Raw genomic sequence first — 16,846 nt, 5'->3', positions numbered from 1 at the left:
CATGTTAGAGCCTTCCCAGGAGGGGACTGAGATGGAGATGGCCGAGAACCGTAGCTTATAAGGAATGAACTGGGACTGTTTTGCCAGGAGAAGAAAAGACTCAGGGAGTCAAAACAGGAAGCAGGGTGCAGTAAAAAGAATCCTGAGCCAACTGAGAAAACAAAGGCCAGGGCTCTGCATCTGACAGCCGGGTAACTTTGGGCCAGTTTCCCATTCTCTCAGAGCCTTAGTTTCTCATCTGTTTCTCATCTCATCTTATCATAGGTTCTGGCAAGACTGGCATAGACACAAGGTTTGGTTTAAAGTCTGGCTTTTCCACTCCCCATGTATGTGGATCTGGACAAGTCATGTTTCCTTTCTGGGCCTCAGTACCCTCATCTCTAAAGCGGGAGGAATAATATCTACTTCACAGGAATTATTGTGAAGAGCGAAGGGGAGGCTGGGCATAAGGGCCTTACAGAGTGCCTAGCATGTAATCAGTGCTCAGTAAATAAGTGTTGGTTATTATCAAACACAAAAGTGTTTGGATCTGAAAGTACTGTATGAAGAAAAGAATTATTACCTATTGTCAATGAATAAAGGTAGAGAGCAGAAATTGGGTCTAGTGGGTACATGGTAGAGAAAACAGTTTATGCTCAACCCAAGCCAAGACTGCATAAAGGTCGATGGGGCAGACTCATAAGGTGGTGAGCTCCCTGTCCCTAGTGGTATGCAAACCCAGGCTAAGAGAGCCCATGGTGGGGACACTCAAAAGGGATCCACCCAAGTCAGATAAACTGGAGGAGGTGATCCCAGCCTCCAGGATGGGCTCACCTGTGCCTAGGTGTCGAAACTGAAATCCCTGGAGAGAGGTGATATAAGAGGCAATGGAGCCGCTAGAGATGACCGATCGCAGCACCTCCTGAATCTGAGCCCCATCTGCGTTCCCTTCGGAGCCCACATCCAACTCCACAAAGACCCAGCCGTCCAGCTCCCTAGGGATGGGCATGGGGCGAGAGCAGGGTGAGAAGATGCCTGTGGTCTCAGCTCCTCCCTTGGTGCCCTGTCAGATGGTCAGACCTGATCTTGACTCTTCCCCAGCTCCTGGACACCCTGTATCCCAAGCAGGGCAAGTTAAGGTCCAAACTGTCTCCCCACCAATTCCTGAATTTTCACTAATAGAGATCCACCTGATTAGGTCTCTTCTGCCTCCCCTCCTAGTACCCAGGCTTCTCCCCATCTTTGTCAGCTTCCTCCGGGTTACCCACCAGTCCCTCACCAGCCCCCACAGGACCCTTCTCACTTGATGAACACCACACTGACAACCTGGTCTCCAGGAATCTTCAAGTATTCTGACTCCAGCTGGGGAGGGACACAGCACCATCAGCCTCCGGATACCTTCACTCCCACCCTCAGTCCTGCCCACCGACGCCTGGGGAGCTGCCCGAAGCCCCTTCACCTCACCGTGTCTACCACGGCCTCGGACACTTCTCGGAAAGCCTCAGAGCTCGCGTCCTCCAGCTGAGGGCTGTAGTGGATGGAGCGGGTGAAATTGACCAGGGCTCGGAAATAAACTGCAGAAAGGGGGGGAGAGGTGTGTCACCATGTGGTGACCTCAGGTAGTTAGGCCAGTAGGTGGAAAGAGGGGGATGGTCCCAAGAGGCCTCTTGCTGAGGCTGACACTCGTGTGGCCACAGCTCTGCCCAGAAATGCCCCTATTAGCACACACTACAGGTCTGCCCAGGGGTCAAAGCCGAGGCCCCACACTTGAGTGAGGGGTTTCAACTAACAGGGCAAGTGGCCTGATACAGAAATCAGGCCAGAAGAGGAGACCCCTGGCAGCTCAGAGGAAGGCCGAAGAAGACTGGCTTCCAGAGGAGGTTGGCCTGGTACCGAAATTCCTTGCAAGTGATCAAGATGTTTCCCACTCTTCCCTGGCCAACTCGCCCTCACCCCTCAGGGCTCAGCTCAGCCATCACCTCCTCCAAGAAGACTGCCTGAACTGCCCTCCTCCCCCCACCCTGGCTGGGTTAGAGACCCCTCCTCGGGGCTCTCCCAGCCTCTGTTTCTCCATCAGAGCACCTTCTAGCCCACGTTGCACAGATCCTGCCTGAATATACATGGATCGTAGAGCATCTTCATAAAACTCAGGGGTTCTGAGGTCAGCCACATCTCAGGCACCGACCTCACCTCTCTGAGCTTCCTTGATCAATTTGGGGCACTAATTACATTAACACACTGGGCTACTGTAGGGAATAGGTAATATCATGCTTAAATGCACCATCTCCCTATGTGCTCAGATGCTGCACCTGGCATGAAACAAACGCTAGAAAAATCAGAAGCTGCTGTCAACTTTCTCTCTCTAGACTATGAACTTGAGGGGGGTGGGGACACTGCAGATCTTACTCCTGTACCCCCAGTGTTTCATAGCACCTAGCACATGGTAAGTGCCTAATAAGTGATGGCTGAATCAATTCATATCAGATTGGTGTGAGCATATACAACTATTGTTTCTTAAGCACTTACTATACACATTTTATTTTTTGTTTTTTTTAAATTCTCATCCGAGGATATTTTTCCGCTTTTCAGAGAGAGTGGAAGGGAGAGAGAAAGAGAGAAACATCGATGTAAGAGAGACACATCAATTGGTTGCCTTCTACAAGTGCTCTGACTGGGGCCGGGGATTGAACCTGCAACCGAGATACATGCCCTTGGCCAGAATCGAACCGGGACCTTTCAGTCCATGGGCTGACACTCTAATCACTGAGCCAAACTGGCTAGGGCTATATACATTTTATACACGTTAAATCTCATAATATTCATGAGTTCATATGGGAGTTATAAATATGAGTTAATATGAGTTGCAACTGACTCATATACATATGTGTATATATATACACCAATCATTTCTTGAGCACCTATTATGAACAAGATTTTTTTATGCATGAATTCTCAATGTCATGAATTAAGCACTCTGTAAATGATAAATACTGAGTTGACATGAGTTACAAATAAGTTTTCAATATATACAGAGTTCTTAGCACAGAGCCTGGCACACAGTAGGTGCAATATATTGTGACCAATTACTATATGAGAGGCAGAGTAGCTTAGTGATTAAAGGCTCAGCCTTTAGAGCAAAACTGCCACTTACAGCTCTGTGACCTTGAGCAAGTTACTTAGCCTCACTGAGCCTCAGTTTATTCATCTATAAAACGGGAATAAAGTAGTGCCTACCCCGGAGGGCTGTTGCAGAGTAAGCAAGTTAACAAATGTACGGTGCTTATCAGTGTCCGGCGCATACTGGGGGCTGCATGAGTTAGCTCTAATTATTCCCTCTGGTCTTTACGACGAACCTGAGGAATGGATTTGGTTTTATTTCTCTCCATCTGAGAGCAGTATTCATTGCTTTATCGAGAGCTTAGTGTATGCCTGGCGGTGTTCCAGGGGCAGGGTATATAGCAGTGAACTCCACCAATGACAGTTCCTGTCCCCACAGAGATCCCTTTCTCGTGGGAGGAGAAAGGAAAGGTAGGGTACTACTCTCTCGGGGTAGCCAGGGAAGGCCTCCCCTCAAAGGGGACGCTTGAAGGAGATGAGCCGCGGGGAGGCAGCTGGGATAACAGCATTCCAGGGTGAGGGAACAGCAGCTGCAAAGTCCCTGAGGCAGAAGTGTGCTCAGAGAGCTGACAGATGACCAGCATGTAGGTGGCATCAGCTGGGCCTTCCTCCTCTCTCTTCACTCTGTCAGGCCCACAGGTGTGCATGCCCCCAGAACCAGGGCCCTCTCCCTCTGAGGCTCGGGCTGAGCAAGCCCGGGCAGGGGTGGGTTGGTACAGGAGTAAACTTAAACTCCTACCCTACACTAAGAGAGGGTGCTTGTAAGGGCAGCGCTGCCTGCTCTGAGCCACAGGGACCAAGCTGGGCGGCGCTCCTGGGTGCCAGGCAGGCGGGGCTCTGGGGGCCAGAGTATGGGAGCCACGAGCTTGGCCACAGAGGCCCCTTGTGAGCGGGCACAGAGGTTCATTGAGAGTCCCCCCACCCTGGCCCCTGGCCTCAGCCCCACGGCATGGCGAGGGCGAGGAGGCCAGGCCTCTGCCCAGGAATGTGCCCACTCCTTGGGGAGGGGCCTGGGTTCCACAAAGCCCCTTTCTACTAGGGCCTGGGAAGGGCACGGACCCTCTAGCCTGACCCCACCCCCGGCTTTCTTGCAAACCAGGGTAGGTCAGGGCGAACCCTTCCTTCTTCCACCCTGGGATGTGTCCCTGCAACTGGTGCCTGAGGGCTGGAGCAGGTGAGGCCTGTCTGTTTCAGGAACCAGTCCCCAGAGCTGAGGGTGCTGGAAGGGGACTGGGTGTGCTCACTGGGTGCCTGTCTAGGCCAGCCCTCTCCCTCCTAGCCCTCATTCTGACCCCATCTGGAGAGTTCACTTGGAGCCAGAGGCTGGAGGGACAGGAGGCCCAGAGCTGCCTTGCACCCAGGTGGGGGTAGGGAATGCAGGCTACCTCACCTACTCCCCATGCTCACTCTCTGCTCACCAGAACTCCCACACTCACCCAGGCCCCTGAACCCTAGCCCTGGGTCCCTCTGGATCCCTCAGGTGGGCCCAGGAGCAGCCAGTCCTCAGACACGAGTTGCCTCCAGACTCCAGCACTCCCCTCCCCCCCGCCAGGTTGCCATGTCCATCCCTGCAGGACCAGCACGCCATGGGGAGACTGAGTGCCCAGACAAGGCCTGACTGTCCTGGGCACTGGGGGGAAGGTGGGCCAGCTGAGGTGGGGCCATGGTTGGCTTGGCCCCCGGCCCTGTAGGGAGGTGCCTCTGAGCCTCAGGTGTGACATGAAGTGTAACTGGGAGGGAGGGAAGAGGAAGGAAAAGGGGTGAGAAGGGAGAGCTGGGAGAGGGGGTGGGCAGGAAGAGGAATGAGCCCACCTACCGGCTGGCAGGTCACTTACTGAGAGGAGACGCCTCACCAGGCTCCGAGACCATCATGCCAGGCACGGGAAGGTGGCCCAGGGGTGGCCCAGGGCCTGCAGAGTGGAGCAGCAGAGAGGGAGGCGAGGAGGGGCAGAGACCGCAAGCGAGGTGGAGAGAACCAAAGGGAGAGGCAGAGACATGAGGAGAGAAAGAGAGACACCAGAGGGGGGAAACGACAGAGATTTGAAGTCAGAATCAGAGATTTGGAGACAGAGATACAGAGATGGAGACAGAGACACAGAAATGGAGATAGAGACACAGAGAAGGGGGGGTGAGAAAGAGGTGAGACAAAGGCAGAAGGAACCCAGGGAAAGACAGAAATGGGGGCAGAGGTGGGAAGACGAAGAGAGGAAGACACAGAAGGAGACAGAAGGGTGAGGCACAGAGGAGAGAAAACAGAGCAGGAAAGAGAGCCCGGCAGGGGAGGCGGGGAGCAGGAGAGATATGGAGACAGGAGTCAGAATGGGACAGACAAGAGTGGGAAAGGCAAAGGGACAGGTCGGAAGATGGAAAGAAATCGGATGAGGAGAGGTGGACCGGGGCTCTCAAGGAGGGGCACAGGGGAGTGGGGTTGGGACAGGGCTGGGCAGAGCCTCGGGGAGCCACAGCCCTGCCAGAGGGAAGAGGAGAGGGGAGGCACCATCTCTGGGGCGACATTCTAGGGTCTGGGGTTGGGCCCAGGCCCCGGCAGGGGGCACAGCCAGGGACTGCATCGTCACAGTCAGGATGGCCCTTGCTTAGCAGCACCCGGAGGGCAAGGCTGGAGCACGCATGCCGAGCGCCTGGGAATCAGAGACACACCTGCTGCCTTCCAGGCTAAGATTCAGCCCAGCTGCATGGACCCGCCCCAAAGGCAGTGCCAGTGCCAGGGCTTGGGTCTAGAAGGTTTAAAGCCCTACATCGTCCCACGGATCAGCCCTGCCCACAATGAAAGGGGCCCTCCTCACGGGCCCTCCCCAGCTGCTACTCCCCATCCCCATCCTTCCTCAACCCCTGGACTCTTCTGCCCTCACAGCTGCTTCTCACGGCAGGAGATGGGCTGGTAAACAACTCAGAGTGGGCAGAGCTGCTGCAGTGGGCAGCCCCAAGGGGGGGCCATAGATATCCCAAATGGACAGGGTGGACTGGACCAGGGCCTCCACAGGCAGGCCTGGCTTGGCAAGAGGCAGCTCCCAGGGACGCATCAGCACAGGCCATTCTGGGGTGTGAGCTGTGTGCATGGGGCGCACCTGACACTCACTCCTGGGCCACACCCAGCTCCCAGGCATCCTGTAGCCCCGCAGAGACCTACACGTGGAAAAGCTTCAGGCACTGTCTGAGTCCCAGGTGCTGGGAGGTCACAGTCAGGACTACTCCACCCACAGGCCAACCCTCCTGTTTGCACTGGCCTAGGTAGGGTGCCACCCTCTGGCAGTTGGATGCCCCTGAGATGTCAGCAGAAGGGAGTCGACCCCACCCCTGGAGAGGCCCAGGCCAGACTTGCCCAGGCCTGCTGGCATGGGCAACACTGGGTGCTGTGGGGCTGCCTAGTGGTCAGCCTGAGCCGAGCCCTGTCCTTGGCCCTGATCACAGAGTGACCAGCACTGGCTCCCAGAGATCAGCAGGAACTATATGGAGTTGTTGGGACTCATCACCAGGTAGCTCCTTCTTTACACAGAATCCTAGGATGGAAGGAAGCAGGGACTCTGAGTCCCCATCCCAGTGCTGGGCCAGTCCCTGCTCTGGCCGGGCACTCAGGGTGCTGGCAGAGTGGGCAGCTGACAGAGCTCCTGATTCCTTTCCCTCCATGAAGCCCAGCCCTCTTTCCCTGACCTAGGAACCCCTGTCATCCCAGAGGCGACTTACCCTAAGGCAGGGTTCCCTTCACGTTCTGGGTGAGGCCTGAGTGCCCTATGCCACAGAGCCCCTCTGCACCCACCCCTGCCTGGGCTCCCCAGCTCTGCAGCAGCACCTAGGAGGACTGAGAAAGAACTCCCCAGCTCAGCAGCCCTGGGAAGTGAGAAGTTTGCTTTGAATGCCGAGCGGCTGGCTTTCAGCCCCATCAGAACCGGGCATTCTTATATGTGGTCATACTACCCTGAATGTGCCGATCTCTGCTCACAGAACTGAGCATTTCCTGGCATAGGCAAGCACAGAACCTGGCCATGCCCAACCTTGGAGGGACGTGCCAACCAGTTCACACACCTGTTACTCAGGAGGTACAAGGACACCTTCACAGCAGGCCCAAGGAGCCCTCTGTGGCTGGAAAGACCTACTGTGGGGCTTTCCCAGGAACAGGATGGGCCTACAGGATGCTTCCAGCAACTTACCCATTTGGAAGTCCCCGCTGCCCACATCCCCGCTGCCCAGGTCGTCTGCAAGCAAAAGAAAGACTTATTCAGCAACAACAAATATTTGGTGAGCACCTACTGGGTGTCAGGCACTGTTCTGGGCACATAGTGGAGAAAGTCATGAAAATACAACTGTTACCTCCTCCCTAGGCCTAGGGAGAGCTGGCCTGGAGAGAGGGTGTGGGCCAGGGTGTCTGGGGGAAAGGGGCCAGGCCAGACTGGCCTCCAGTGAGGACAGGAGGTAGAATAGGGGTGGGAATTGTCCTCCACTGTGCATTGCCCACCACCTTCCCCATCAGTCCTGACCATCCTGTCTTAGGAGGGGACTGCCGCAGCAAAGGAGTTGCCACGGGCCCAGGGTCACACAGGTTGTAAGCGGAGAATCCTGGGGGGTCACTGGGACCAGGGCTCAGAACACACAGCTCTTAGTCCATCTTTGAGGTGCCACCTGGGCCAAGCTTCCTGAGTCCTCTTTAAGACCTAGTGGGGACAACCCCGACTTGGCCCCTCAACCCCTCCACTCCCAGCCACCAGAACCTTCTGCCCACCTCCGGAGGCTTCATCAGCCAGCAAGTCCTCATCGTCAGAAAGGTCTGAATAGGTCCAGCCTGCTCGGCCCGCCGTGACCGTCTCCGCATCCTCAGGTAGAGACAAGCCATCATATGCTCTCAGCCCATGCGCCACCTGTGGGAGACCACACAGATGACTGTGTCACACTCTCCAGCTCCTGCCAAGCCCAGGACCACTCCCCTCCCTTCAAGAGGGACCCAAAGCCCCACCTTAAAGCCCTCCAGTGGTTGACGCAGATGTGGTTTGGCTGAGAGAGTCGGGCTGGGGCTGAACCACTATTTTTGACTTAGCTTCCCCAAACCCCAGCAGCCCCTTGAGGCCTCAGAGCCCAACCCTGAGATTCACCGAGTCTGAACAAATCCTCAAATAAACGGACGATAAAATGAAAATCATTTTGGTGACGCCTCTTCTTTTGGATAAGGCAAGAGCTATCCAGGACATGAGTTAGTGGACAGGAGGACACAGGCAGGTAACTGGTGGACTGGGCCAGCAAAGGTGGGAACACAGGCAGGTGGAACAGTGGCCAGGGTCAGCGTGGATGGGGGACAGAGGCAGAAACTGAGGGTGAGTCAATCGAAGCTGTTGCCTCCAATAGCAGCTCCCCACCAGGTCAACTTGGCCACCTCTTTCTGCCTCAGTCTGGCCTCCAAATCTCCAGGCCACAGGGACCATATTCCCGCCATGTTGGAGTAGTTCTGGCACTTTCTGCTGCACTGACAGGCTCATCTGTGCAGAGGTGAGGGTGGAGCCCAGCAACTGGGCTGAATGGGGGCAGACAGGCATGGTGTCAACTCCATGTGACCTCAGGCTGCTGCTGAGCCCAGCACAAGCTCCATGACGGGCTGCTGAGACCCTGCACCCTGCAGGCCGAGGCAGATGCCCCAGCAGCGGTCACTCCTGCCTTTCTCAGTTGTGGGTGTGGGCAGTGAATGCCTCTCTCTGAGACAAAATCGAGATTTTTCCAAAGGAGTTTTACCAAATCACTTAGAGGAAAACTAACCCATCGGAGCCCCAGGGAACCCAAGTGCCTCCTCCCACAAGTGTGCATGGATTCGCTGTGGCCCCATAATGCACGTCCAGGCCCAGATGGCCTAGCAGGAGCGTCTCATGCCCTGCCCTGGCCTCGGCCCTATCTGGGGAGCCCAGCCTGGCCAGAAGGAAATGGTCTTGCTTGTAAAAACCAAACCCAGCCCTCACTGGCTAGACAAGGTGGCAGCAGGAGAGATGCCAAGGAGAAGGAAAAAAAAACGAAGAAACAGCCTGTCCCTCTCTTTCCCCACCCCCCAACTTCACACAGTCCATGTCCCGTAGCCTCTGGCCTTCCCTCACACGGGTCCCTCTGCGCCAGTGCCCTTCCTCCCTTTGTTTATCTGGCTAGTTTCAATTTATCTGGCTAACTTCAATTGTCTTCCAAAATTCAGCTAAACATCACCTCCTTTAACTGCTCAGTAATAAAAAGGAACGAATTACAGATATGCTCGGCATCATGAATGAACCTCTAACACACCGTGCTAAATGAAAGAAGCCAGGCACAAAAGACTCCCTGCCCTATGAAACTCTACCGGGGAAAAGTCTAATCTATAGTGACAGAAAGGTCAGCAGTTGCCTGGGACCAGGGGTGGGGTGGGGCTGGCCGGGACGGGGCACGAGGGAGCCTTCTGGACTGATGGTTCCCTGGGTACATACATCTCCTTCTCATTACTGAACTGTACACATGAAATGATGGGTACATTTTACTGTGTGTATTTTATACCTCAATAAAGATGACTAAAAAGAAAATCTATGAGAGACTGTCCTAATTCCTTGCCTTTTCCAGCCACCTGCGCCCCTGGGCTGGGCTCCGGGCCCTCTGGGGCTCACCCTGTAATTGCCTGTACCTCTCCTGAAATAGAGGGACCTTGAAGGCAGGGACTGTGATTAATCCATCTCTACCTTCTCAGCTCCTGTGTTCAATATACACTTGAATGAATGGACAAAAATGCTATCACCTATTAATTCTAGCAGCTGCCTGAAGGTGACCTGCTTTGGAGGGTATACAAACCCCCATGCAGTCTCTATGCATCTCCTGTTCTAGGCTGGGAGCCTGCTGGAGGCAGGGGCTGAATGCAATTTGGTCATCTTTGTGTTTCCAGTGCCACCAAGCCTTGCGTAAGGCCTGCTCTGCCCACTTCATCCTGTGCTATGGCCTAAGGCCCGTCTCTCCCCCTACAATCCATGGGCAAAACCCTCCTCCTATTCCTTCTCCTCTCCCCACCCTCTCCCTCTGGACAGGGTGGCCAGTGAACTTCTAGGCTGGGTCATGAAGTTCACATCCAAGAGTGAGCTTTAGAACCTCCAGGAGGTGGTGAGACATAGATTCCTGGGCTGCTTCTCAGAGCCACTGAGTCAGGCTCACTCCACCTCAGGCCAGAGGGTTAGTTATATATGCTCAGGGGTTTCTGAGACTCCCTGGTTAAGAGGGCAATGCTCCCTACCAGGGGTTCTCCCTCCCCTCCTGGCTAGAGGGCAATGCTCCCACTGGGTGAGGGTGGGGGTCCTAAGCACACCTAAGGGGAGTGTGAGGGTAGTGCTGGTGCAGGGGCACTGGCACTGGGCAGAGGAGGTTAGAGGGGCAGGCTAGGCAACTCCCCACCAGGAGAGGGCTCTCCCTCTGCGTGTCACTGATGTGTCATTGACACGCCCTCCTCCCTCCCAAGGCCAGAGGAGGGCTGCATGAGGCACAGGGATTCCTAGCACCCCCTAGACACCAGTATACTGTCTGGAAAAGGAAAACCCTGGTGAACAAGGTCCAGAGCTTCTCCCAGGGAGGGAGAAGCCAGGGGGAGGCTTGGGACTGGACAGGAAATAGCAAAGTGAGATTCAGCTTGGAAAAAGTGCCAGGAGCACACATCTGCAGTGACAGAGGAGAGAATCCAGTGCCTATTGGGCCTGGACACAAGCCCCCTACCCCAGGGACCCCAGGGAATGGCCCTTCCACATGCCCGCCTGCCCTTGCTTGCAGCCCCCTCCCCAGGACCCACAGCTCCAGGGTCAGATCAGGGCCTGGAGCAAGGGCCAAGCCAGCAAGAGCAGAGACTTCACTTGTGAAAAACTGAAGATCAAAAGGTTCTAGCAGCTGTATTTCACATCTGGGAGGGGGGATGGAGCCAGACCGGAAAAAGGCTCCGGAAAGCGCCCAAAGAAGCCTGAGACGTGACCATAGAAGGGAACTTGGATTCAGACCTGGAAAGTCCAGGGTCACCTTGGGGAATAAAAAGAGCTAATTTATTGGGCACTTAATAGTAAGTGACAGGCACTCCTTTAAGGACTTGAACGTGTTAACCCAGGTTATAGGTGTTAAACAGTGCCACTGTAAAGATGGGGAAATGGAGCAGACTCTGGTCACCTGCTTGAAGACCTGGGTGGTAGAGCTGGAAATGGAACCCTGCTGGTCTGGCACCAATGGCCGAGCTCTCACCACTGCACCACACTGCCTCTGTAATCAGAGCTGTGCAAAGCCAATCTCACCAAGGTCACTGAGTCACTCCTGCAGTCTCTCAACCACACTGCATTCCAGTTTACAAAGCATTTCCTCGGCCTGTGTCATTTGACCCTGACAATGGCCCCCCTGAGGTGGCTGAGCAAATGTGAATGGAGGAAACTTGCCCAAGATCAGCGGTGAGTGTCTGGCAGAGCCAGGACTGACCAAGGACCCCAAGCTCCCTGCTCACCAGGAAAGGAAGTAGGGCTAGGCCAGACCAGGAGCCCAGGGCTGGCTGGCCCCCCACCCCCAACCTAACCAGCTCCCAAGATGGATCACAGGATGCATAAGTTGGCAGTGGCCTGGGCCCATGCAGCGGGTGCCTAAGGTCTCAAGGAGCACCGTCAGAGACTTTCTCAAAGGCAGAAATAGAACCCAGGTTTCCTGCCTTCCTCCCAGAGGAACCCGGTACTTCAGGCAGGCGTTGGAGAAGAATGATGGGCCGGAGAGGAAGGAGCCAGGCAGGGGGTGATTTTCCAGACCCTGCAGATTCCTGTGGGGGTCGTGGGGGCAGCTGACTCACCCAGGCCAAGGTCAGAAGACTGTTCTAGTGTGCTGGGAACAATTGTTTAGGATGAGGGTGTGGGCGGGGTGGCCCCCTAATGAGTATAGGAGGGATTGGGGGGGATTGTACCAGACAGACAGGGAAGCGCCCGCTCCCTGAGGCTGGGGTGTGTCCAGGCCCTCCTGGTGAGGATGAGGGTGCCCATAGAGCTCCAGGTCCAAGCCCTGCAGAGGCGGTTGGGGACAGGGGACAGAGGCTGGGCCCTCTTCTGCTGGCCTGGGTAAGGACACAGAGGGAGGCAAAGATGTCTGGGAAGAGCGTGGAGGTGAAAGTCAAGCTATTAGAGGATACAAAAGTTGGAGAAGGTTCGGGGTACAGGTAGAGGTGCAGACCCAGATATAAGAAATAGGGTTTTAAAAGGAGTTTAAAAGTGAGGACTGGAGCCTGGCCAGTGTGGCTCAGGAGTTGAGACCCCGATTCAATTCCTGGTCAGGGCACATGCCCGGGTTGGGGGCTCGATCCCCTGGAATTGTACAGGAGGCAGCCGATCGGTGACTCTCTTTCATCATTGATGTTTCTGTCTCTGTCTCCCTCTCCTTTCCTCTCTCTGAAATCAATAAAATACATATTGTTTAGAAAAGTGAGGACTGGGGGTCCTGCAAAGGTTACATGTGTAGGTAAGAGTTTCTGGAGCTGCTAAAATCAGAGTGGTAGGAAGATGGCGACACAGTGAAGAGGTGACAATAACGGTCAGACTCCACAGAGGGCTTTCTCCATGCCAGGCCCTCAGTTAATAATCCTCAGCAACCGGGGAGGGTTGGCACTACAGGGCCACTATCCCTCATTTGCAATAAGGGAAATCCAAGGCACTCTGAAAACCAAGAGTGTGTTTTTTAAAAAAATAAGTTTATAACAAGCTCATCTGGTGCCAAGTCCTGACCTGAACTCGCATGAAGCTATTAATAGCTTATTCACTCCACTCCGGTGAGCAGTCATACACTTTGCTGCAGCAATATTAATGTGTTTTATTGTGGGGTGTTGCCCCAGACTCTACTGAGGATGTCACATCACAGCTGGCACGTGCTCTGTGTCACCTTTCTCAGGTTTGAAAACTTCTGAATTCCAAAACATGACTCACCCCAAGGATTTCAATGAAGCAACTGAGCTTGTACTGTTATCCCCATCTTGCAGATGAGGAAACTGAGGCTCAGAAAGAGTCATTCAGTATGGTACCTGTATATAGTAAGTGCTCAGTAAGCATTAGAAGTAGTACCACGTAGGGCGTACAGGGCAGAGGTGAGGGGATGAGAGGGGATGAGGTGACGCATGGAGTGTGGGGTGTGGGCTCAGGCCTAGGGTCAGCCTCCAGGTGTGGGATGAAGGGAGGGGACTGGCTCTGCTGCCCAGGCCCTGGGCTGGCCAAACAGGCAGGGCATTGGCTGAGGGTGACGGCAAGGCTTAGTTCCAAGGCTCAAGTTGTCTGCCTGCTTTGAGGCCGACTCTGGCACAACCGGCTGAGGACTTCAACTTCAGGCTTCTCCAGGGACATTCTTCACATGCCTTGGGCAGACAGCCCACCCTCCCCTCCACGGCCCAGGCCTGAGGCTGAGACCCCACCACCCCCGCAGCTGGGCAGAAGGTCTGAGCACTGCAGTCCCCAGGGTGGCTGCAGCTGCCCAGGGCAGGGCTCCAGGCATCTGGGCTGGAGTGAGCTCACCCCATCGAAATCCAGAGACAGTGTGGGGGTGGGGGACAAACGGGCCCCTGCCTGCCCACCTGCCTCCTGTCAGCACAGACTCTGCCTCGGTGGCCCCTCCCCTGTGCCTGGCAGAGGAACTAGCAAATGCTGTGCCCCACAGCCCCCAATTCTCTGGGACACTGAATTCAGACAAGTCTCTCCTGACCCTCTCTCTGATGCAGGCTCCCAGGTAGCCACACAGTGGTCTCTCCTCTGTGCTACAACCCAGGTCCCAGATACAGGGTCAACGTGCTCTGCCCTACCCACAGGCCATGGTACCCTGTCCACGGGCAGCAGAAGGCAGAAGGGAAGGAATCTGTTGGGGCAGCACTTTGTTGTGCAAACTGTCAGGGGTGGGAGAGCCAGACACAAAGGCCAAAAGGCCTTTAATCCCCTGGCAGGCTGAGAGGGGCGCCGCTGGGCCAGAAAGAAGGTGGCCACAGCTTCCCCTGGCATGCCTGAGCTGCCCGTGCTACCTGGGAGGCCTGCCAGCTCTCCACATTCAGGCTCCCAGGGCAGCAGGACTTTTCCCAGCCAGCTGGCCAGGACGAACAATGATCCCCAAAATAGGGAGAAGTACTGAGGCTCCACAAGTGAGCCTGCTGAGATAGGTCTTTGCAGGTGCCGGTGCTGAGATGAGTTCTGTGCAAGGCTTAACTCACGCAAATCCACAACCTCATAAGGCAGATACCGGTGCTCCCTGACTGTACAGATTACAACACAAGGCTTGGAGAAGTGAAGGCCACGCAGCTAAGGCAGCAGGAATCCAGCTGGAAAGCAGGGTCCACCCTCCTGTATTTGGCTAGCTCCGAGGCTCTGACCCCTGCCCTCTAAAAACTCACACCAAGGCCCAGGACCTGGAAAGGCTGCATTCCAGCCAGGGCCTGGGGGAACACCAAGGGCCCATTAGGGCCTTCCACAGAGACCATGGGAGCCAGAGCTGGGGTGTGGGATTCCTTGTCCCAGCTCTGCCCAAACTCACCATGTGGCCTTCGACAACCTCCTTGACACTCTCCCCTTTTAGCAAACTGCAGTGAGCCCCTATATGTGCTAGGCTTCCACACCAGCCATCCCTGTCAATGTGAATGAAAGTACGGAGGGCAGAGATTTTCATGTGTTTTGATCATCGTTGCATCTCTGGAACAGAAAACACATACTAGGTGCTCAGTTAATATCTGCTGACACACTGACAGACTGAATGAACAAACTTGGAATGAGGGGTGAACTGCTTTGGGAAGTGTGGCTGAAGAACTCTGGATCTGTCTAGCCATTTCCCAGGTGCAGCTGACATTGTCTCTGCTTTGAAGGCCCCTCTAATGTAGCTGGGGTGTGCACCCTAACAGGTCTGCTCCTGCCATGGCGGAGCAAGAGCACTTTATTCCTCAGGCTCAGAGAGATATGGTCAGTGGGGCAGAGGGCAGACTCTGCTCAGACACTCTGACTCCAGGTCACCTCAGCCACTTTCTAGCTGTGCAGCCTCAGCTCTCTCATCTGTAAAAAAAGGGATAACCAATCAGACCTGCCCAATAAGGTTTAATTCAAGTCACTTTGACCTTTATTTATTGAGCACCTACTATGTGCTGGGCTGTGGGAATAAAACTGGGAAGTAGACAGGCACAGAACTCTGTCTTTCTAGGGGAGACAGACCATTAAACCCAGCGATGACAACACAGTGTGTGGAGAGCTCTGTAGAGGAAGGACAGGGGCTGGGAGAGCCTAGAGGAGGGCCCCTCACTTGGTGAGGCAGAGTGGGAGTTTGGGGAAGGTTTCCCAGAAGAAATGACAATTCAGCTGGGTCTGAAAGATTATTTCACCTAAGCAGGGTAAAGGGAGGAGTGTGCACCAGTCAGAAGGGAGGGCACATGTCGAGGTCTGGAGGTGGGCAAGTGCATGGCAGCACCAGGAGGCTAGAAGTCTGATGCAGTGGGACACGGTGTGCCAGGTGGCACACGATCAGAGGGGTTCAGCTCTGAATGGTCTTTTCCGCCTAGAGAGCAGTGGCCCTTGGTCACGCTGTTGCCATGCTGCTAATCAGAGCCCAATTCTCCCAGTCCCCCCAGAGTCCCTGCACTCTCCTCCTTCCCCCACAAACACCACAAGAATGGGCCTCTCCTGGTGCTGAGTGAGCTACCTGCCAGCTTACAGGGAAGAAGCAGGAAGCCACCAGGAAATGACCCTGCCTCAGCCAGTTGCCAGGTGCCGCTAAGGCGGTGGAGGTGGCCAAGCGGGAACAACTTCCAGGCTGGGCAGCCCAGCAAGAAAATCCCCAGGGGTTGAATATTATCCGCCAGGCACTGTTGGTGCCAACAGCGCCCGTGGTGTTCACGTGCCTGCCTCCTGCCCCAAGGCCTGGCTTGGTTCTCAGGTTCTCTGCCTCCCGGGTGGCCCTGCTGTGGAGCACTGGTGGTTCCGTGGGCCTTCAAGGCCACACCAACCTGGTTGGGCCTGCCCATGTCCACCAGGGTCATTGCCCATAGGTTTCATGAATGAAGCCCCTACTACAGTGCCAGGCCTATGGGAGGATGGGAGAATTATTTCACAAATTGTTCTTGAAATGAAACACCACTTTTGACAATGACCACTTCCTGAGCCTACTAGGTTAGGCCTTTCCATTGCTCTTGACTCAGCAACGGATTAGAAGAAAAGCCTCTATTATGGCCAACCCCACATGGTCTGCCTACACACCTGCGTACACCTACACACACCTCCCCAACCTCCTCTCCCACTGCACTCTCCCGCTCACTGCCACATTGATCTCAACAGTCCTCAAACACACCAAGCCCCCTCCCACCTCAGGGCCTTTGCACTTCCTGTGTCCCCTGCCTGGAACATTGCCCCCACCCCCATATGCTCACTCCTTCTCTTCCTCTAGTTTCTGCTCAAATGTCACCTTTACAAAGACCCACCCTGACCACATCCCAGGTCCAGAATCTATTATAGGTAGCTCTCCAGCATTTCCCTTACCCTGTTTCATGGCATCTCACCATCTACATTCAACTCTATGTTTACATGTTTATCTGGTTATCATCGGTCTCCCCTATTAGAACATCAGCTCCACGAAGGCAGGGACTTTGTCCACTTTGCTCACTGCTGTATCCCCAGTATCTAAAGGTACCTGGCATATGTGGATGCTCAATAATATTTGTTAAATTAATTAATGACTGAAGTTTACAAATGAAGACACTAAGGCTCAGAAAGGGGACTTGCCCATAGTCACAGAGTTGGATGGG

The 16,846-nt window shown here is 54.8% G+C and overlaps 1 protein-coding gene across 4 annotated transcripts in view; it reads right to left on the bottom strand.

Moving 5' to 3' along the window:
- The window catches only part of HSPG2 (heparan sulfate proteoglycan 2), a 96,879-nt gene that overhangs the window by 55,966 nt on the left and 24,067 nt on the right, over positions 1-16,846 (bottom strand). For all 4 annotated transcript variants that reach the window (XM_081145383.1, XM_081145384.1, XM_081145385.1 and 1 more), the window contains exons 2-6: positions 7,832-7,967; positions 7,263-7,307; positions 1,444-1,553; positions 1,283-1,341; positions 814-974 (exon numbers count right to left, since the gene is read on the bottom strand). In XM_081145383.1, the coding sequence (XP_081001509.1) occupies positions 814-974; positions 1,283-1,341; positions 1,444-1,553; positions 7,263-7,307; positions 7,832-7,967 (511 nt within the window). The remainder of the gene's footprint in view (positions 1-813; positions 975-1,282; positions 1,342-1,443; positions 1,554-7,262; positions 7,308-7,831; positions 7,968-16,846) is intronic.

Source organism: Miniopterus schreibersii (assembly GCF_964146895.1).
Source record: "Miniopterus schreibersii genome assembly, chromosome: 8".
Lineage (NCBI taxonomy): Eukaryota > Metazoa > Chordata > Mammalia > Chiroptera > Miniopteridae > Miniopterus > Miniopterus schreibersii.
Note: the sequence above shows the minus strand (reverse complement) of the source record. Positions and strands in the feature narration are given on the sequence as shown.